This window comes from Phodopus roborovskii, unplaced genomic scaffold, assembly GCF_943737965.1.
Source record: "Phodopus roborovskii unplaced genomic scaffold, PHOROB, whole genome shotgun sequence".
Lineage (NCBI taxonomy): Eukaryota > Metazoa > Chordata > Mammalia > Rodentia > Cricetidae > Phodopus > Phodopus roborovskii.
The window spans coordinates 573,877-597,314 of NW_026125902.1; the positions used below are offsets into that span (position 1 = coordinate 573,877).

General features: G+C 42.6%; 1 protein-coding gene across 2 annotated transcripts in view; it reads left to right on the top strand.

Annotated features, from left to right (window-relative positions):
- Hdac8 (histone deacetylase 8) overlaps nucleotides 1-22,982 on the top strand; it is a 210,126-nt gene extending 187,144 nt beyond the window's left edge. For both annotated transcript variants that reach the window (XM_051178938.1, XM_051178936.1), the window contains exons 10-11: nucleotides 126-231; nucleotides 22,420-22,982. In XM_051178938.1, the coding sequence (XP_051034895.1) occupies nucleotides 126-231; nucleotides 22,420-22,442 (129 nt within the window). In that variant the 3' untranslated portion in view covers nucleotides 22,443-22,982. The remainder of the gene's footprint in view (nucleotides 1-125; nucleotides 232-22,419) is intronic.
- The last annotated feature ends 456 nt before the right edge of the window (nucleotides 22,983-23,438 follow it).

Below are 23,438 nucleotides of genomic sequence, written 5' to 3' on the forward strand. Positions count from 1 at the left end.
TTGGAGGCTGCCCTAGCCCTTGTCAGGAATGGTGAGTTTCTTTTGATTGTCCTGTTTGTATGTGGTTTGGTTTGGAAGTTTTATATGGTTTTGTTTGTTTTTTGGCCTTTCTCTTTTCCTTACAGTTTTTCACAGCATATGGTCCTGATTATGTGCTGGAAATCACGCCAAGCTGCCGGCCAGACCGCAATGAGCCCCACCGAATCCAGCAAATCCTCAACTACATCAAAGGTGAGCGCCACCCTCCAGTCCTGCCCTCCTTATTCCACCCAGTGTGTGGTGGCCTGCCGCTGGGGGCTTCCTCAAATACCATTTGTCTTTTGGCAGCTAATCATTCCACTGACTTGGAAAGGAAACCTCTTTCTGGCCTGACATCTTGTAGCCAGAATTCTATACAAGCCATTCTGGTTGAGATTGTCACTTGGCTGACTAATGTCACCTTCAGAAGAACAAAAGGTTCAGCTTTAAGCCACTTCCAGAGGAAAATCAGTTCTACAATATTCCGAGAGCCTTTTTCTTTGAAAAGGCCAACAGTAAAACCATCTTTAAGGGGTAGGGTGTGTGGCTCAGTGGTACAGCATTTGCCTATCACTCCATCTCCAACACTGTGAAAAAGCAAAGCAAAACACAAACTCTTTTTAAGTTTAGGGATGTTCAAGTGAATTTAGACTTGCGGGGTTGGGACATGCTCTTTGCAGCATGGTCTAAGGGAGCACTGCAAGTCTGTGGAAGTTCAGTGATTACCAGGGATTTTGATCTTCTTCCATCCCAGGATAGAGAAGAATGGCAGTCATGGCTATAAAGTCCACTCACTCTTTGGGGCTCCTTTCCTCAAGCTTCCCATTAGAGCTCCCCTCACAGCCTCCCTGTTACTTCTTTAAGAGTTGCTTCTCATCTATCATTTAAGTATTTAGAGCAATAATTTTTCTGTTAACAGAGAGAGAGAGAGAGAGAGAGAGAGAGAGAGAGAGAGAGAGAGTTTGGATCCCTTATTTGCAGACTTAAGAAGCCAAAAGTTATCATATTGCCTGTCCCAAATAGTGCAATTCTCTTGTTTATTCATGAAATCACAAAATAGTGCCAGATCGCCCACTTTCGACTCCTCCCTGGGGTGTAATCCTGTCTGAAAAGAGGGCTGCTCAAGGCTGTGGTTTGTCTAAGGGAGTATGTAGTATTCTGAGGGTCTTTACACAGTGCACTTGATGACAACACAAATCCTGTAGTAAGGACTATATTTCCTGGGCTCCTTTGACCTGAGAACATTTACTATGCTAGGTATACTCACAGCTCATTGCCCCTTGTAAGGTCCTGTAACCCAACCTTCTTCTGCCTCTAATGTTTCAAATCACCTTCCTCTGATCTCCCAAGGACTACCAACTCTACAAATCCTCACTTTCTATCAAATCTCCCTCCCTTCTGCAGTCATTAAAACCTCTAAATTCCTTCTGTTGCTGGCTCTTCTCACTGTGCTACAATCTGGATGGAGATTGGAGATCTACACCTTTATCCTGTCTCCTGTCTGGTCCAGAAAACAGTCCCCATTTCCCCTGAGATGGAATCTGGACCTTTTTTTTTCTTATCATTCTTTCTCCTACCTTACCATTTTCCCAGCCAAGCTCCAAATTCTGGGGGCACCAGACAAAGCACTAAAAACAGAAAGCACACACACACCTCTACAGTGCCTGCTCCTACCTCATGTCTGCACGCGTGTCTGCCCTTGCCTCCCAGCACACATTCCCAGGCACATCTCAGAAAGTGGTGACATTTGCTGTTGGGGGAATGAAATGGCAAAAAGAGACGATGTGAGAAAGGTAATGCAGAGGGAAATGAGCTAGGGGAAAAAAAACTGAGTGAAGAATAAGTGAGGGTAACTCAAGATGAAAAGTGATACTGAGGGTTAGTTAAAACAAAAATAATATAATACACCCCAGAGTATGTGGAAGTCAAGTTTTTGAAGTGTATTAGCAAATAAAAGCAATATTGGGATAGTAACACGATGAATTTCAGCGGGAAGAAAACATCGGATCCAGGAACTGGGTCCTCAAAAGGGGCTGCATGCAAGCAAAATGAGATGTGGCTTAACAGCATTTTGTCTAAAAGAAAATTAGAGACAGTAGTTGACACAGAGTTCAGTATGAGTCACCGGGTCAAGGTGGCCTCCAGAGATGCTAATGCAGTATCGACCTCACTTTAAAAGGGCTCTAGACAAATAGGAACATGTTGCAGGAGGTCAGCCAGTCTGGGGAAGCACTGGAGCCCAAGCTCCAAGAGGTCTGCTTAAAGGAGCTGAGCCTTTGTGAGGAAGAGAAAACTCAGGGGAAATGAGCCCTGCCTCATTTCTCTGTGGGGCTATCACAGAACAGGACAAGGATCTATCTGGCTGTAGGGTACAGGGGTGGACCCATGAATGGGTGTCATAAAAAGGGCGGGTTTTCCTTCAGTAGGAGGAGTTTATAAAAATTAGACCTGTCCAAAGAGGAACAGGTGGCCAGCAGAGAATGAGAACCGTAATTACAGGTGGGGGAGGGGTGTAGAGGATCATTTGGCTGGAAAGGACTGTTTCCAGTGCTAAGATCTAGAACACGCTATACTGCAATGAGAGCCTAGAGAGAATGAAAAGGATCTAGTGAGGGCTTCGTTTGCCTGATGAGTCACCTTTGGAGTTGGGAGGGAATGCTGAGTGTAGGAAAGAACTGACATGGAGAAAAAGAGGAGGGAAGTCAGTAAGAATAGGTGACAAGGAGCCAGAGGGTGGGCAACAAGGACAGTGAATAGAGAATACTAGAAATGCTCAGATTTTTCCATTCACTATCCCTTTTAACGGAGTCTTTGTGTCCCTAGCCATTCCAATTAACAAAGCACATGAGTCCAGAACTGAAAAAAAAAAAAAAAACTCAGCTCAACCTAGAAGAATTGAGGCTAGAAAGAAGTCCAAATGCTGTTCGAAATGGCCAAGCTAACCTGCTGTTCTGATACTGTGCCCTCAGCCTAGTGACGCAGGCTGCCATCAGATAGTGTGTTGCCATGACAATGGTCAGTGTGGAAAGGCTTTTGAATTTTCTGTATTCTGAAAGATTTCCTTAACCTATCTTCCAAGACTGTCATTTCTTCTCGCATATAAAAAACTCCACGATGCTGGCTAATCGTCCCCACCTCATTAAAAACCAAGAGCAGGGTGCAGGTCACAGGTTGTGTAGGGAAGGTGAGAGAGCATGGCGGGGGTAGACTGATTCAGCCCCTTTACAACGGAGTTTATCCCCAGCATGTCTATCTAGTCAAATTAGTTCAGCCTGGGATTGTTTGTTTGTTTGTTTTGGCTTTAGTTTGGTGTTTTGTTTCTGTTTTCTCACTACATCCCTCAGAATCATAAATAGTGAGATTTTCGCCTATTGAAAATCGAACCCCAGAAAATTCCTTTTCCAGGTTGCATGCATTCTACATGCCACAGGAAAACTAAAAGCAGAGGCAAATATGTATTGCACCTATCCTAGCTTTCTTTTCTGCCCATCAGTTTTAATGAAAGAAAGGGGGGGGAAAGGATAAAATAAAAACACAGAGAGGCAATTTAAGCTACTTACTTTAGACACAAAAAAGGTTTGTTTTCTGGTCCTCCTTGTGTCAGTGAACTATCCTAAAGGTACATTTCATTGCTCGCAAGAAAGCGCACGTTAGAGGATGCATGGCTGAATACAGTTCATGACTGCTAGTGCGAAATCATCCTTGCCCCATCCCCACATGCTTGGAGTTGTTTGCCTTTCCTCTGGTTAACATACTCCAGAGGAATTAGCTCATAGTGAACCTTCCAGAGTTGGAACAGTGCTGATGTGATCAATCCCCAGAGGGGCCCAGCTAGCTCTGCATGGGGAAATGGGGTAGAGGTAGGAGGTTGGCTGTGCTGTAGTACCAATGCTATTTGAAGCAAGTAGGGGCCACCTGGGGCTCTGAGCTTGGGCATGTCAGCCAGACTCAACCCTCTGCAAAGAGGGGAGGGTGCACTTGTATGTGCTGGAATTAAAACTGGAGGTTTCAACACATGCTTAGGGTTCCCAGAACTTGTCCTGGGATCCAGAAAAAAAAGTGAGTGGGATCAAGAGAAAGGGAGGAAGAAGGGGAAAGGAGGAGTGTACAAGAGGGGAGAACAAGGCCTTGGTGCACCTGCCCTTTCCAGTCCTTGCTAAAGAAAGCTGGCAGTACAGCAGCCTCTGCAGGGCAGGCTGGGGAGGGACCAACAGACTGCTTAAGTGTGGGGAGAGACACAGGTGAGATAATAAGACAATGGCTACTATGTCTCTTCTAGATGAAGAAACTAAGGTTCAGAGAGAATGAGTGGCTTAGCCAAGATCCCCATCCTTCATTCAGCAAGTTCGTACTTCCAGTGGGGGTGGGGGGCACACTGTGCTATGAGGGCTATTGCGGACATTTGAACCTGCCTCTGTCTCAGTGGGAACTTAGGAGTCAGTCTCTGACCTTCTTGGTTCCCCTGTCAAATCTACTCACCATCCCTCGGTGCTTTATCCAATGGCCCACCCCCAGTAAACCCTTCTCACCCCACGCTGCTCACCCTGCTGCTTCCACGTAGCTCTGATCCAAAGCACCCGAAATCTCGTGTCTCCCTGAAAACAAGAGGAAAATATTCGTGAGCAACCCCTAAAGTTCCGGTTCCCAAGCCATGCCTTTTAATGCCCCCTCCCACACCATACTTTCAACAGCCCCGCCAAACTGAAATCTGGAGCTTTGAACTCCATTCTGAACTAGGTAGAGAAGTGGGAGGAAGGGCTAGAAGGAGCTAGTTCCTCAGCTCCTGCCACCTCCAGTGTGCTATGGCCACCAGCTCTAGTCTGCTATTTACAGTTCCGCAGCCCCATGCTGAGACCCTTTGCACATCTGCTGCTAATATTCTTGGGAGAACTATTGTGTGGGGGATGGAGAAAAAACGCACCCCCTATTGCAGCCTGAAGTCTGGAGGTAGCATCCTTCTATGGGTTAGCAATGAGGCTCAGACTTCTAGAACTGCTGGAGCCTTAAGCCCAAAGGTGTGCTCTGCCAGAAAAAAACACTACCCCATGGAAACGAGGCTTCCCCACACAACCATTCTTGGTGTCTTGAGAAGCATGAAAAGGACTTGGGAGGCAGAGTTGGCCCCAAGGACAGACTGACCAGTTACTTTCCAGTTTCTTGGAAGGACTTTGGAGCAGGATTGTGGTGAAAATCCTGAGCCAGTTTGCAGGGCTTTGAGCAAAGATCTCTGAGACATCTAAGCCTTATCTCCCCTTCCTGTTCCCTGCCCTCTGAGTTCCCCTCCCCCATTCCACCCCCCACTGTTCTTCTCCAGAAGCTGGTCACCTGCTTGCACTTTCCCACTGAGCAGACTCCTTTCCTTACTTTACTAAAGAATTTAAGAAATGGAAAGGTTTGTTGTCATTGTTGCAAAACAAGTTACAAAAATGTCAGGCTAAAATTTTCAATTCTAAGAAAAAGCCTATTCCCCAAAGTTACAGTAAATTGGCAGCTTAAATTTAATATGCCATGAAATCTTCATGTGCAGATTACTTACGAAAACTAGGGATTTCTACCTAAAACCATGAGGGAAGAACTAACTGCAAGTATACCACACACTTGTGCTGAGTACTTCACATTATACTATCTCATGTATTTCCTTATGGGGTAGAAGACTGGTAACTACCAGCACAGTATACCATACTTGTGGTTCTATAACACAAAGTCGTGAACCCCAGATTTGAATCCAGGCCTGAAGACTGGCCTCCACTTTGGTAATAGTGCCTTGTTGTGCCTACTAATCATCTCCCACCTGCCTTTTCCCATCACTCTTTATAATCCCTCCCTACCCTTCATGGGTTCCCAAAATGTATTCTGAACCAGTTAAATTTTAAAGCTCACTTTAAAGCTCAACTCAGTCAAGTTCTTTTTGAACTCCCCACATGTTTGGTGTCATGAGCTCTAGGAGTGGCTGAAGACATGGTCTCTGCTTCCAGAGAATAATTGAAAAGTCTGGATGAAGGCACAAAACTGAACCCCCTTGGATGGATGAGAAGATTGTGGGGCTGACACTGTATAGAAGCAACTGGAGGGGCTGGAGAGATGGCTCAGCTGTTAAAGGCTAGGCTCACAACCGAAAATATAAGAAGCAACTGGAGGATTGACTAGAGCAGTGTCCAGGTGTGGATGGTCTGCAAGGGAATCTCAGAACCGTGAAGGCAGAGCTGACTTGACTGAATTTCAGGTTGAAGAGTCTAGATCACATACAAAAAAAAAAAAAAAAAAAAAAGAAAAGAAAAGAAAAAAACAAAAAACAAAAAAGTGGAAGTCATTCTAGGTTCTGGGATTGGAATACAACATGATATAGTGATATTTGAAATGGATTGTGATGGTGTGTAGTCTAAAGGTGAACACCTGTATGAACCTGGACTAAAAATGAGACATGCTGTGTAAATAATGTCACCAGCCCTTGGAGGTAGATCCTTTATAGAGAGAGGATCAAGGATAAGAGAAGAAAGAAGATGGCTCTGGGATTTCCTAAGTAGATACAAACTAGGACTTGGAAGCTGCCAGTGGAATGGGGCCTACACACACCCATGCTTAAAATACTTTATTCTGTTCATAACATATTCTGTTTCAATATACTGAATTTGAGGCATAATGTTAATTCCACCTAGCATTTTTATGTGGAAATTGTTACAGCCAACTACAAAGAAATTTTTTGGAAATAATTCGGTGATACAAGTATTACAAGTAAAAAAACATATCACAAAACAGTTAATGCTACAGAGTCTCAATTTTACAAATATATATAATGAATGTGTAAGTATGTGCCTATGCACAGAAAACATTCAAAAATGATAGTAGTAGTTATCTTCATTGATAACATTTTTTGAGACAGTGCTTCACTATGTAGCCCAGGCTGACCTCAAACCCATGGTCCGCCTGCCTCAACCTCCCCAGTACTAGGATTACAAACAAGTGCCACAATATCCAACTTCATCTTCAATGATATTTTGCCAAAAAGTATTTTAACAGCATTTACCAAGGATTAAAATTATGGGTAATTTTTCTTTCCTCTTTATTGCTTTTCTATATTTTTCAAAGTTTCTACCATGAATATATATATTTTTTGCAGTCAGAAAAAAGTAACATATTTTTGTTTAAAGAAAAAGATAGTGAAGAAAAGGAGGGAGGTAGCTCAGTGGCAGAGCAGTTCTGTGACCTGTCCAAAAAGTCCACAAAAACTTCAAACCTTAGTTTTAGATCTTATTTTCTAATTCCAGATTATAAAATATGGCTACCACACCTACAGACCCTTTCAAAAATGGGTTAGGGGTGAGTATTTTAAATGTTTCAGGTGCCATTTTCTCTAGGCGCCTTTAGGAATTCTAGGGCGTTCCATTTATCTTGAAAGCCAGATCATCCTTTGTCTTACTGTGTAAAGTCTCTTTTATCCTGCAAAAGGGTAGAAAACCCAAATGTTTCCTTTTCCAAAATGACCGTACCCTCTAAAGCAGCTATTCTAGATCTCTGACTTTTATCCTCTCTTCCACTGATTTGTGAGTCTGTTTCTCCGTGGTCATGAGTACCATAGCTATATAATAAGTCCTAGAATCAAATAGAATGATTCCTCTTAGTTTCTTCTTTTCAAGATCATTTTAGGTAAAAGTCAGATGTTGTGGTGTACACCTGAAATCCCAGCACTCCTGAGGCCGAGGCAGGAGTATTGATGATACAGTGCCATCATTCGCTACGTAGTGAGACCACGACGGAATCTGTTAGGGTTGGTCAAATGTCTCAGTAGGTTAAGATTCTTGCCATTGAGCCTGATGACCTGAATTCATCTGTGCAACCCACATGTCTACCCAAAGGGAGGACTGACTCCTGCAAGTAATCCTGGCCTCCATGCACACATATGTATGCACACTAGATGAAGAAATATAAACAAAAGTTAAGCTAAAGCAGTTCTTTTGCTTTTACATGTGAACTTTAGAATGACCTTGTCTAATTCTATAAAGTAATTTTGATAAGATTTAGAAAGGACTTGTGGTAAGCCTGTACTTCTTTTGGATATAATTGACATCTTTACTATGCTGAGTCTTCCAACCTATAAATATAGCATGTCTCAACTTTTAGATTTAGATTTTCTCCCCCTTTTGTTAATTTGGCAGTGCTGAAGATTGAACTTTATGCATGCTTTATACATGCTAGAGTAGCCACTATATCACCGAACTACAGCTTCAGCCATTTCCACTTTTTTTTTTTATTTTGAAACACAATATTTCTAGGTTGCCCAAGCAGACCTTAGCTTCAATCCTCCTGCCTCAGCCTCCCACATAGGTGGAATTACAGGTGTGATCCACCGTATGTAGCTATTTTTATTTTCTTCATTAACATTTTGTAACATGTAATAAAAGTATCAACCTACCAAGATATAGCAATCCAAAATGTGTATGCTTCAAACATCAGTGTCTTGAAATACATGAAGAAAAACTGATATGATTGTACAGGGAAATAGAAGATCCATCACTAAGGCTGGGAAAATAGCCCAGCAGTAGAGTGCTTGCCTAGCATGTGTAAAGTCTTGGTTCAGCCCTTATTTCAGCAAAGAAAAAAAAAACACAATTAAAGTTAGAAACTTCAGCATCTCTTTCTCATCAACCAGTTTAGTAGACAAAAAAGAGCTAAGATATAGAAGAGCTCAACAGTACTACCAATTAATAGACTTTAACTGACATTTATAGGCTACTCCAAACAGCAACAGAATACACACATTTATAAGTACTAAAGGAACATATACCAAGATATGATCATATGCTCAGCCATAAAACTAATATGAACCAATTGAAAATAATTGAAATTACATAGAATGTGTTTTCTAACCATAATAGTATCAACATAGAAAGTATAAGCCTCTTGCAAAAGAAAACTCCAGGCCCACATAACTTCACTGGATAATTCTAATTCTAGTGAAATGAAGACTTAACACCAATTCTATATTGTCCTTTGCAGAAATTAGAAAAGAAAATGTTTGTTGTTGCTATTGGTGGTGTTCATGCTTTTTGAGGACAGTGCTCACTGTCTTGGTCTGTATGCATGTGTCTATGTGTGAGAGAGACTGAGACATGTGTCTACATGGCCATGTGTGTGTCAGTGCAGGCACATGTGCCACAGCACACATATGAAGGTCAGAGGACACCTTATTTGAGACAGGATCTCTGTTCATGGCTGCATATGCCAGGCTAGCTGGCCTTTGAGTTTCCAGAGATCCTGTCTCTGCCTCCCACCTCACAGCAGGAGCCCTGGGATTATAGATGTATGCTATGTAGATTCTGGGGAGCCAAACTGGAGTTCTCAAGACAGTGATAAGTAAGTGCCTTCTATCCAGCCCAAGCTCAGGCTTTACTATGTAGTCCTGGCTGTCCTAGAACTCTCTATGTAGACTAGACTGATCTAGAATTTGTGGTAGTCCTCTTGCCTGTGCCTCATGAGTGTTTGTTTACATTACAGGTATATGCCACTGTATATCCCTGCCTCAACTTAACAGGTGAAAAAGATTTTTTAAAAAAAATGTTTGGCTATGTGATACTGAATGATGAAATGGACTGTTTTCCCTCAAAGCTCCAGGGCAAGGCAAGGATGTCTAATCTTGCCACTCTTATTCAAGATAGTACTGGAGTTCCTAGACAGTACAATAAGACAAGAAAAGGAAATTTAAAAATATATATATAGATCAGAAATGGAAAAATAACATTTCTATTCTATTATGAAATGGCTCATATCAAAAATCTAAAGGAATTTATCAACAAAATACCTAGAACTATTAAAAAATATATATAACTCTATTGAGTCATTTAAAAAAAAGAAGTACTGACCCAACCATAGTGGCTCTCCTTGTCATCCCAGATATGGAAGCAGAAGAATTCCAAGTTTGAGTCAAATGATCTACCACTGAGTAGAGATTTTTTTTTTCACTCTTTATTTTGAGATAGGACCTGTGTTAGTCAGAACACTCTAAAGGAACAGAACTTATAGAATGACTGTATGTACACACACAACACACACACACACATATGTATGAATGTATGTATGTATGAAGGGGGTTTATTAGAGTGGCTGTGGTACAACTGGTACCTCAGTGGCTGTCTAGCAATGGAAGGTTGAAGAACCCAGTAGTTGTTGAGTCCACGAGGCTGGATGTCTTGGCTGGTATTAAGTGTTCTCCAGACTCCTGAAGAAGTAGGCTCTACTGCCAGTGAAGGAATGGACTTGATAGGGAGAGAGAGCAAGCAGGCAAAGAGAGGACAACCTTCCTTCTTCCGTGTCCTGTATATAGGCTGCCAGCAGAAGGTGTGGCCCAGATTAAAGGTGGAATCTTTGCACCGCAATTTATCTGGATTAAAAGTATATCTTCCCACCTTAAAAGATACAAACTAGAAGTGGATATTCCCACTTCAAATGATTTAATTAAGAAAAAATCCCTCACAAGTGTGCCCATCCACTTGGGTTTTCATTATTTTCAGGTGTAGTTGACAATGAAGACTAGCAATCACAGGTTCATATTAAATTGCCCAAGCTAAACTTGAACTTCCTATGTAGCCCAAGTAAACCTTGAATTTACAGTCCTCCTGTCTTGGCCTACACCAGTGCTGGGATTATAGACTAGTCTGACCTGGAGTTTATGGTAAAATAAAAACTTTGCCTATCATAGGGCTTCTATTCTACGGAAACAGATACATTATGAACAAACAAACAAATATCTAATGTTGATTACTGCTTAATTCAAAGGAGCACCATTTTAGATAGTGCTCACTAAAAGCCTTTTCTGAGGAAATGGTGTTTGAGAATCTCAGAGTTTAATAAAGTGAGGGAAATTATACAAAACGAGGTGAAGAATATTCTAGGTGAAAGGAAAAGCAGATCTATGGAAGGGATGGTTTTAGTGTGTTTATGTATATGTTTTAATATTTATTAGAAGTACTGATATCATATGAAACCACCTTAGGTTAAAAACATTTTATTATGGCCGGGAGGTAGTGGCACACCTTTAATCTCAGAACTTGGCAGGCAGAGGCAAGAGGATCTCTGTGAGTTCAAGGTCAGCCTAGTTCCAGAACAGCTAAGGCTACACAGAAAAACCCTGTCTCAAATATGAGTGTGTGTGTGTGTGTGTGTGTGTTTATTTAATGTGTGTGTTGAGAGGATCATTTTTGGGAATTAGTTCTCTCTATCATATGGGTCCTGGAGATTAAAATCAGGTTGTCAGTCTTGGAGACAGATACCTTTACTTGCTGTATGAGCCATCTCACCAACTTGACGCTTTTGAATTTCATAGGTATTATTCCTTATGATGAAGCTGTTTTAAACTAAGTTTATATAAGAATGGTTTTTGTTGTGGTTTGTAAATAGGGTAAAACTCCTGGCGGTGTCAAAGTTTGAGAAAAACAACTGTGTCTGAAGTATTTATTTGTTCCATTTAGTAGGTGAGAAAACCAAGGCTTTCGGGGGTTAATTGCCTTGTACAAGGCCACACAAGAGGAAAGTAGGGGGATAGGATTCCACCTGGAAAGGTGAGGATTATGCTCAAAGTTAGAGGAGGAAATACACATTATTTTTTTCTCTTCTGCCTGGTGAAACTGATTATCGCACAAAACAAATAAAAACATTTTCAAGAGCAGCTGGCAGCCCCAATATGTTTAAACATTTTTGTGTTTGTTTTCCCAAAGCACATGCCTAAAGCAATGATATTGCACTCATCTTCCTCCAGCTCCTAATGCTAAAATGATCAAGGGGCAAAAGGAAGGTAGACAGTTATTAGAGAAAATAAGGTAAGCCTCTCAGGGTTCCCGAATATCTAACTGTTGACAACTTTTGGACTACAGGGCTCTTTAACCATCTGAGGTTGGGAGCTGTCTAGAGCTCCGCACCAAGTCTAGCTGCACTGAGGGTCATTTGATTGCAGAGTTAGGAGGCCCTGCTCCTGGCCTGGCTGCCCAGGCGCATCTGCTCCAGGATTCTCTCTGCAAAGTTGCAGCAGACCCTACAGACATACAGCTCCACACACTCCTCCTCTTCACCTGGATGAGGACATTCCCACAACACACTCACTAAAATGTCACAACCTTTTGGCAAGGGGAAGCAATTTTATGGCTCCTGGTTTGCCCACATCCTTCTGCCCCTTTGCAGCTCCAAGCATATTTTGGAGGGGGATTTCATAAAGATTTCTAAATTGAGTTAGAATTTCAAGCCTATTGTGACATGCAAATTAGTCCTGCTTGCCCGTTGGCAGCAAAGCAGCTGAAGTGCCTAGAGACGGGCCATAAAATGAAAACATCAAAGTGATTAAATGTGCCCGAAGAGCATAATTGAGTGCATGAATAAGAGAAAATAAAACAAATTGATTTTCTCCAGTGCCAGAAAAACAGAATAATTGAGAACAAAATAATAGACTTTGAAGTAATCAAAGTGAGGAATGCACCATAGTGACACAGAAACAGCCAGTTGTGGGAGAGATTTATTGTGTTTCTGTTATCATTTTTACAACTTTAATTTCATTAGCTAATAAATACAAATCAATTGAAGAATCAGTCAACCAGAGAGGAAGCAGTCCCAGGCCAGGATTTTTATTCACATCTCTAAAACAGACTGAGGCGGAGATCCTTAATCCACTTTGTTACGTGTGTGCACATGCACAGACGTACATACAAACACACACACACTGCAAGCAGAACAAGTTCTGGTAAGCCTCATCTGGAGGTGATGACCAGCTGCCTCTTCTGCCTGCCACTCACCACATATACTTTATAGATTCAGCCATCAAAGGGGTAACTTTTATGCTCCATGAAGGTCTCCATCAGAAAGGATGGCCTGAGGGTAAGCATCTTGGTTTACAAAGATGACATGTTCATGACACTGACCACACCTGTGATTTTTGCCTCGTATCCTATGACTTCATTTGGTGGTGATGGTGGTGGTAGCAGCTATGAATCACAACAGCAGGAGTACCTGTCACTCTTGCAGTACTGCTGGGAGTATGTGGCTTGCTGCCTCCTTCCTCCCTCCCCCCCCCCGGAAAAAAAACATAGTGGCACTGAAATCTAATCTAAAAGTGAGAGGACCATGCAAGACTGTGGCACCCCTTTGGAAACCAGCTTGGTGGCTATGATGCTGGGCAAGACCAAGGGAGCCTGACAGTAGAGCATCAGGGACAGCAAGCCATGCTGGGACCAGGTGCTCGAAGATCACAGAGTAAACATGAGACTGCTTAGAAACTATTTTTATGGCTCCTCCCAGAAAAGAATCCCTCCACCCCACTCCTCAGCTGTTCAGAGCTCAGTGGCCCTTCCGTTCAAGATCCACAGCATGGCTGATGTGACCTGAATTGTGGATTTTCCTTTCTAGGCCTTTAAGCTACTCTGGCAGTGGGTGGGACTTCCAGATGTTCGTGACACACCCTATCTTCAAGGCTCCATAGTTAGTGTCCATGCCTTTGGCTCTAGTAAACGTCTTGGGACCACTGGGGCTGTTAGCCATGGTGTGCAAAAGGAGCTGGCAGTGCTGAGGCTGGCGCTGCTTGCTGGCGACCATGGGATGGCATGGATAAGAGACTGTGCCTGCCAGACCATTTCATCCCCTTGAATACATCTTCTAGGAAGCACCACGATACTGAAGAGGGCCTCCTAGTAGCATGCAAGGCCTAACTGGGATATGCCTTGGACTGAGTAGTAGATATTAATATTTTGTGCAAGACAGCAAGAGTTTGTCTCCACTTCAAGCTGAAAATCCCAGCCTCCATTTCCTACTGGTGTTTGGGTGGAGCAAATCATTTTGAAACTGAAGCATTATACAGATGTAAAGCTAAATTATCCTTCCTGCTTCTGTTATTCCCATTATCCTTGATTTCCCAGCACAGAATTTTTGTCTGGAAAAAAATGTGGAGAAGGAACATTGACAAAAAGAACCTGGGAGCTGTGACTCCCAAATGCCTGGGAGGCAATCACCCAGCCCAATAGATGGACAACCGCTAAGGCCAGCTCCACTAGCTGCCGGGCAGGCACGCAGCCCACTCCTGTGATGTCACCTCTACAGTTACTTGTGCCCATCCCTCCGCATGGAGCCAGCAGATTTAGGCACAGGAGGGGAGAAAAAATGAATCATAGGCTATTTTAGAAATTGCTTCGATTCCATTTGAGCCTGCAGTGGGGCCTTGCAAGCTGAGCAGAGCGCCCTAAGCCACAGGGTAATGTGCTTTAAGTGCTGATAGCCTGGAAGTGCCAGAAGCCTGGTGGGATTAATCTACAACCCCAGGTTCTAATTCAGCTAGGAGAAAGACAAACGGTAATTCGTGATTCTACAGAATTGTCATTGAAAGGCTTTTTGATGACAGGAAAGATTGACATTCCAAGGCAAGCAATACAGTTGACAATCACCAGCTAAAAATTAAATCAGCCATCCATGTCAGCAACATGCTCAAGACTGGGTAGAATTCCTTTGGACTGAGCTAGGTGTGGTGTTTCTCATCCTAGTACTCACGAGGCTGAGACAAGAAGATTGCTCAAAGTTCAAGGCCAGTCTCAGCTCTCTCAGCTACTCAGGGCATCTTGAGCTACAAACTTATGCCATCTCAAAAGAGGACTGAAGAGATGACTCAGCAGTAATAATTTTCTTTTAAGAAAAGAGAAGTAAGAACTGTTAGACTGCCATTGCCCCCAGTTAAAAGCAAGGCCCTCACAACTGTCATCAACTAGAAAGCACTTTCTAGATCATACAAGCACCCTTCTCCTTCCTAAAATCCTAACCACTTGCCCTTCATCCTGAGCTCTGCACACAAAAACCTTGGGGTTGTCTTTATTCTTACTACTATGTTCCTGATACCTGCAACATTTTTCCCTTCTGCCCCTCCCAATGCCATCTGCTGTGAGACCTTCTGTGCCCTTTCTACCCTGAGCACTATACATATGCTTATCAGGTAGCCCTGCTGCTGTAGATGGTGGTGTCCTACACATCACTGCACTGAGAGCTCCTAAACGGCAAGAAATGTGCTTTGCTCTTCTCTGTGACCCTAGAACTGAGCACAGAGGACACCATTGGCCAAGTAAAGGTGCACAGAAGAGAATACCACAATGAACTGAGGAAGCCAAGTAGGTAAGGGTAGGAGATTCCTGATGGCTGCACAAAAGCCTGGATAGCAACTCCCCAGGAACCATGCCTACGATTATTTCTCACTTGTGCCTTGTGTCCCTCTCTAGGAGAGATGACTGCCAAAAACTTTTTCATTGTAATCGTTTTTTAATGTATGTCCAAGATGTAAAAAGTACAACATGTCTGTTGGTAAAGTTTACCCCTTAGAATAGATAACACCAAAATAGCTATTAAAGTTCAAAAGTAATAGAGATACAGAAAAATATTAGGTATTTGGTGAAGAGGTTAAGTGGAGAGCTGAATGTGGCGGTACCTCCAGGTTCCAGCATATAGGAGGGCTGAAGCAGGAGAAGCATAGGTTTGAGAACCTGCTGGCATTACACAACTAGACCCTGCCTCAGAATAAAAGAGATGTTAAGTAGATATGGCAGCCTTCCTGAAAGCACTACTTCTAAGACAGTACTTTGAGAAGTGTTTTGTTTTGTTGTTGTTGGTTTTTTGTTTGTTGGTTGGTTTGTTTTGGTTTTTCGAAACAGGGTTTCTTTGTGTAGCTTTGGAGCCTGGCCTGGATCTCACTTTCTAGCCCAGGCTGGCCCCGGACTCACAAAGATGTGCTTGCCTCTGCCTCCCGAGTGCTGGGACTAAAGGCATGTACCACCACCCAGCTGAAACCCATTGTTTTGTTTGTTCGTTTGTTTGTTTGTTTTACTTTTTAATTATTTTTTTCTTATTTTACATATCTATCCTAGTTCCCTCTCCCTCCCACCCTCCCAGGTCCCCCCACCCCCTCCCATCCCATTCCCCACCCACTCCACAGGGAGGGTGATGCCTTCCAGGAGGGATCATCAAAATCTGTCAAGTCATTTGGAGTAGGGACTAGGCCCTCCCTCCAGCCTCTAGGCTAAGGGAGTATCCCTCCATGGGGAATGTGCTCCTACAATCCTTTCGTGCACGAAGGAAACATCCTGTTTCCATTGTCAGAGAGCCCTTAGACTGCCCAGGCCTTCTAACTGAGACCCACGTTCACGGGGTCTGGGTCAGTCTTATGCTGGTTTCCCAGCTATCAGTATGGGGTCCATGAGCTCCCCCTTGTTTAGGTCAGCTGTCTCTGTGGGTTTCTGTAGTCTGGTCTTGCCCCCATTTTCTCATCACTTCTCTCTCTCTGCAACTGGATTCCAGGAGTTCGGTGCTCAGTGTTTAGCTGTGGGTGTCTGCTTCTGTTTCCATCAGCTACTGGATAAGGGCCCTATGATGGCATATAAGGTAGTTATCAATCTCATTATCACGGAAGGACATTTAAGATAGCCTCTCCACTATTGCTCTGATTGTTAGTTGAAACCCATTGTTTTATACAATTAATGTGTGCTAATTAAAAAGAAGGGGGCTAAAATCTCATTTGCCACCCCAGCCCAAAGTGCTGAGTCTCCATTTATTGCCATGTATTTGCTCGCCTCAACCATGTGTGTACTAAAGTTCTGAGTTGAGAGAGAAAGTAGTCAGTCAGTTGCTCTGCAGTTCTACAGACATTAGTTTCTACAGTGACTGAATATTGAGCCCCTGCTGTGTGCCAAGCTCTATAAATGATGCTGATGACAGAGCAGTAAGCTTGATGGACATAGCTCCTACCCACACAGAACCTGGGAGGAGACACCGGCTGACAGCAAGAATCACAGATGCTTCTAGTATGCTGAGTGCATCAATGAAAATAAAACAGGACCACATGGTAGAAAGTGACTGGGGTGGCTGTTTAATGTGGATGTATCTAAAGCCTCTCAGAGGTGACTTTGGGGTTGAAACCTGTAGACTCAAGGTAACAGAAGTGATGAGATGGGTCCAAAATTAGACTATCCAAGGACAGCATCCAGAGAGAATGAATTGCAAGTTTGAAGGAGGGGGATGACTTACAAGGGGAGACTCATGTTCAAACCACAGAAAGAAGCCTATGTGGCTAGAACCAATAAGGTCCAACGTGAGCATTAATAAAAATACCCTGGCTGATACGTAGTTGAGTATAGGGAACAGGAAAAGAATCAGAAGAGCTCTCCATGCAAACGGTAGTAGAGGTTCAGAGATGTAACAGTAATGAAGGAGAGGAAGTGCATAGATTTGTTATCTTTTGGAATTGGATAATGGCTTGAAGAGGAAGGCTGTAAACAAAGGAAGAAATAAAACCTCTATTCAGGGGTCAAGACCAGGCTACAGAAACCCACAGAGACAGCTGACCTGGTCAAGGGGGAGCTCATGGACCCCATACTGATAGCTGGGAAACCAGCATTGGACTGTCTCAGACTCCCTGAATGTGGATCTCAGTTAGAAGGCCTGGACAGTCTAAGGGACCTCTGACAGTAGAACCAGGCTAGAGAAATATATACACTATATGAACCAACTTAACAATAAGAAAACAAAGAACCCAACTTAGAAATGGCAAAAATGTGAAAGGAAACTCATGAAAGATATGCAGATAGCAAGAAACTGTATGGGTGGATGTCCAACATTGTGTGCCACAAAGGAACTGCAAATAAAGGCAACAAGATATCACTGCACCCCAACACGTGGGAGGCAGAGGCAGGCATATCTCTATGAGTTCAAGGCCAGCCTGGTTCCAGGACAGGCTCCAAAATAATACAGAGGACCCCTGTCTCAAAAAAACAAAAACAAACAAACAAGACATCACTGCACACTATTAGAGCAGATGCTGCCAACACCAAGTTCTGGAGGGGACATGGAGTAATAGGACCCCTCAGTATTTGTTAGGGCTAAAATAGTGCAGATACTTGGGAAGACAGTTTACCAGTTTGTGCTAAAGCTAAGTAAGCACTCTTTACTATACAATCCAGCAATTGCTTCCTTGGTATCTACCCAAAGAACTTAAAGCCCATGTCCATGAAAAAAACTTGCCCATGAATGTTTATAGCAGCTTTATTCATAATCATCCAGATATAGAAGTAACCCAGATGACATTCTGTAGATGAGTGTATCAATCTAAATCTATCAACTGAAAAAAGAAAGACTAATAAAAAGGCTTCCTAGCACCTAGCAAGAGACATAGCACAAGGGAACCACTACATAAATGTTCACTGAAAAACTAGATTGCAAATGAGTCTGTCAATGGTAGTATACCCTGTAATCCCAGGACTTGGGAGGCTGAGGCAGGAGAATCTTCATTTTGAGGCCAGACTGAGCTACATAGCAAGACTTTGTCTCAGAAAACCAAAAGGAATCAACCAATGAATCAGAAGTCCTCCTGAGTGCTGGTTCAGAAGGTCTTCTTGTATATCAGAGGTGAAGTCTTAGTATAATTAATTATCCAGACATGAATATCGAGAAGGAAGTGGAGCATCCTGAGTATAAACTAGAAATTATAAACAGGCCACAAGCTACATTTTGCTTTCAAAGGTGATTTGACTATTCATATTCTTTAAAAGTTTCAGTCACCCACATTTAACACTGTGGAAACTTTGCATTAAAATGTATATTTCTGACTTCACTTGGGAAATGAAAAATATAGACACATGGGGCCTATATGGCAGCCTGGTAATGAATGGCTAGATCCACTTGGCAAGCATGTGCATCTTGTTTGCCTCAAACCCTATCCCTCCCATTTTATGTCTTACTCTAGGCCAAGCATGGGTTTCCACTCACACTGTTTTAGTTTTCTTTATTTTTATAGTAGTTGAGAAAAAGGGAAACTGCTTTTGAGATGAGGCCTAACTATATATCACGAGTTTGCCCTAGAGTTCACTATTCAGACCAGGTTGGCCTCGAATGGACAGATCTGCCTGCTTCTGAGCCCAAGTGTTGGAATGAAAGGAAAGCAGGAAACTACTTATTATTCTGGTCATGAGTCAAGGTAGCAAAATGATAAAAGCATCATAGCAACTCCATGTGTTGCCCTAGTTGGATTTTGCTCACATGCAATAGATTCTCTGGCTCTCTTGGCATTTAGGTTTACCCCTCTCTGATCTGAATCCTAATCTCAAAATGTCTCTGAGTTAGTGCTATTTTCAACTTTCTCTTGCACTGTCTTCCAGGTTTCAAACTGTGTTGGCCTTTAGAATGTTCTCAGACTATCACCCAATGCTAGAAAAGCTGGACATTAGGAGAAAAACAATGGGTATTATTTTAGCTTACATGTTTTTTGTTACCCAAATTCAATGTTGCTCCTCATCAACTTTTGGTGGAAATTATTTCTGCTGTTTTACTTAATTACCTCCAAATGTAATGACAGAGCAAGTCAGGCATAATAGAATACAGCACCCACCTTTCCTTTCTGTGTCTTCTGTTACTAAATCACATGACAGAGTCTTATTCTTTCATGTATCTATTTATTCCCCAAGCACTAGCTATGCTTACAGATAAAGGGATCCTTACTTCACCAGTAGGGTCCCTTGTGGGCTGCCCTCAGCAGAGGCCCACATGTATGTACAGGACCTATGTATGGAGTCCAGTCTAGGATAAGGCTTTAGGCTTTACTCCCAGATAGTCAGGAAATACTGAAGTTTCTTGGCTCAAGAAAGGGTGTGGACCACAGTTTGCATTGATCAAGAAGCAGCCCTACAATCAAGAGCATCAGTGAAGAGTCTGAGGCAGTGACCTGAATAAAGGCATGTGACAAAGGTTAAGATAGTATAGTGCAAGAGAAAGGAGACAGCACTGAGACACATCTTGAAGTTAGGTTTGGCAATCCCCAAGACAAAGGAACATAAAGAATCAGGCACAGTCCAAGGATTTTTGAGTTACTTTCAAACACCAAAAACATGATCCAAAAAAAAAAAAAAAACTGCTGAACTTGGCCTCATCAAAATTAACTTTAGCTTTACAAAAGACTTGCTACTAGAATGAAGAGATAACAAATGTACTGAGATAAAAATATTTGCAAATCATACCCAACAACAGATGTGTATCTAAAACATACAAAGAGCTCTCCAAACTCAACAGTAGAAAAAATACAAATTAAAAACTGAGCATAAGACATAAAAAGGGATATACAAATAGCAAATTAACACATAAAAGATGTTTAACATCATTAGCTATTAGGAGACATCAAAGTGAAATCATAATGAAATAGTACTATGCACCCATCAGAACAGGCAAAACAAACAATTCTACATATTGTAGGGAAACCTGCTCCCTACCAGATCCCTGCTAAGAATATCAATGGGGTTAAACGTGTGCACCACCACAAGCTTTTGTTGGTATTGTTGTTTTCGAGACAGGGTTTCCTGTGTAACAACCCTAGCTGTCCTAGAACTAGCTCTGTAGACCAGTGATCTTCCTGAGTGCTGGGATTAAAGGTGTGCACCACCACCACCTGGCTTATAGAATTTTCTTGTACAAATAAGTGTACTTAAGAAGCAGAAGCAGGTAGATGTCTGAGTTCAAGGCCAGCCTGTTCTACAGAGAAAGTTCCAAGACATCCAGGGCTATATACAGAGAAACCCTGTCTTAAAAAGGACAATAAGTATACATTATGTTCACATAAAACCTGTATGTGAATGTTCATAGAAGCTTCATTCACAACAGCCAAAAGGCTCTATTGTCACTTCAGTGGGTGGTGGTTATACAGACTCTGCCACACACACTGGTATTTTCATGCACACAGCAACATGGATGGGGTTTTTTACATTTATTAGTTACACAAAATAATGTTTCACTGGCATTTTCATACATGTGTATCATATACATCAATCATACTCAGCCTTCTCACCTCTCTATCCACCCCCCCCCTTTGGATAGATCTGAAGAGCAGTACAATGATCGAAAATGCTAGTATAGAATTGTATACTTATTAACACACAAGTAAATGTCAGACTCATTAAATACAAATAATATCTATGAAATATGCGAATGTCAACTTCCTAGTTTTGATATGAACAATTGTCATGTAAGATGCTAATTGGAAAAACCCTGGTGAAGGTTACATGGGCTCTCTCCATACTGTGAGTTTTGTTGTTGCTGTTATTTGCAACTTCATATGGAGCTGTACTTTTTGATTCCATTTATATGGCATTATTTGGGGTGGGGTGGGGGTGGGGGTTCGAGACAGGGTTTCTCTGTGTAACAGCCCTGGCTGTCCTGGAACTCTCTCTGTAAACCAGGCTTGTACTCACAGAGATCCACCTGCCTCTGCCTCCCAAGTTCTGAGATTAAAGGCGTGTGCCACCACCATCTAGCTCTTATATGGCATTCTTGAATAGGCAACACTATAGTGACAGAGAGCACATCAGTGGCTGTCAGGTAGGCAGGAGGATGTGACTGCAAAAGAATGGCACTGAAGGCTTTAGGGGTATCAAGAACGTGTGTGTGTGTGTGTGTGTGTGTGTGTGTGTGTGTGTGTGTGTTCATGGAAGAAAGTCAATTTTATTATAGATTAATTTTAAACTTACACATGTAGAACTCAATCATTGAACACTTACCTAGTATGCACAGGAATCAGGATTTGATCCCCAGCACCAAAACCTAAGATTTTCTTAAGTAGAAAAGCAACTGTTTTTTTTTTTTTTTCTTCTTCTTCTTCTGAGTACCTCTTTCCCTCTTCCACTCATCCATCATTCTCCATCTACTATATACCTCCTGGTGTGAGGCACTGTACTAGATTTTGGAACTTAAATAGAACAGTATTCTTCCTGTTTCAAAAAAGACAAGCAGGCAGTAGAACTTGGACTCTGGTGTTTCTACACAAGGAAATGGAGCAAAGAGAAGACTGACCAAGGACCAAGTGGACAAACTGATCTCTTTTAGAGCCCCGTCCTGTATAGAGCTTTTCCAACAGAACTCTTGGCCTGAAGGAAAGGGAAGACCCCCATTACTCCATACTGCATGGGAAATGCCAGAAGGGTTGTGCCCTGCTAAGAGGGACAGAAAGGTTGGGGTAAAGGAAGATTTGATGCAGTTACCTGGGACCTCTGAAAATTATTACCTGGATGTGCACACGTGTGTGTGTGTGTGTGTGTGTGTGTGTAACAACCATTTGTTTGGTTCATAAATCTGAAGTGGTGATGGACCTGGGATCAGCCACGTGGTTGTTCTGCTTGACCTAGACGGTGGTCAAAAATCTTGCTGATTTGTGTATTGCTTTCTAGGATGACAAGGGTATCTAAGCCCTTTGTCCCTCATCATTTAAGGCTTACTCACATAAAAGAGGGTCACCAAATTCCCATTCTCAGCAGGAGAACTGGCCCCAAAATATAAATACATATTTTCTTCTTCTCAGCTCTATTGTGGTATATAAGGCATATGTTACCTGAACCTGAATTCTGTTTTCTGTCCTGTTTGCAGGGAATCTGAAGCATGTGGTCTAGTTGACAAAAAGAGACCTGCTTCCCAGCACAGGGAAGCGGTGCCCATAATGAAGAATGTGTGTTGATACAAGCAGTTTGTGGAATCTGTGACTTCAGGGGAAATTTGGAAGGAATTACTTCCTGAACATTTCCAAGGGGCACCAAGTGGTATCTGTCCTCCTGGGGTGGGTGAGGAGGCAGACACCCCAGAGCCAGGCCTAGGGGGAAGAGCAAGACACTCAGCATTTTAAGTGTTTATTTTAAAACACACACACACACACATACACACACACACATACACACACATTCAGCTTTTAATCTTTTAAAAATATTTTTAACCAAGTTGGGGAGGGGAGTATTTTTATCTTTTTAAAGGGGACAAGTCAGAAGCTGCAGGAAAGTGGGATTGGGTGGGGGTAGCAGACAGGCAGGTTTGGGCCCCTGGGGTCATCTAGGTAGAGCCCTGTGGGGGAGGGATATCAGCAGACTGGGAGGGAAAGAGGAGTTGACCACTTTTGTTTTAGTATTCTGCACTCGTGTTGTTTTTAATAAAAATCTTCAAAACCCTAGCTGTGCCTCGCTGTTCTCACTATAAACTGCTACGGACAGCACACACAGTTCTGAACTTTTCCTGTCACCAAATGTCAGAAGTGACCCTCTTCCACATTCTGCCCTGGCCAGCCTAGGACTCTCACCCTAAAATTTGGACCCTCATAGGGAACTAGTGTGTCCCCTGCCCAGATGACAAGTTCTGTCATGTGCTGGGGCCTGTCGATGAAAAAGAAGATTCAGGAGTTATAGGCTCTGCATCCATGAAAAGGGGTCTGTTGCACTCTGAGGAGGAGCTTGCCCTGCCAAGGATTCAAGAGTGCCAGGTCTCGGGGGCATTTCCATGAGTGGACAGGACTCTTCCAACTCAAGTGTAGATAGTTGATACACATGACTGTTGGTGGGCTGGTGTAACTTGTGAAGATGGTACAATGGCAATGAAAAGACAACCATTCAGCATGATTTTAT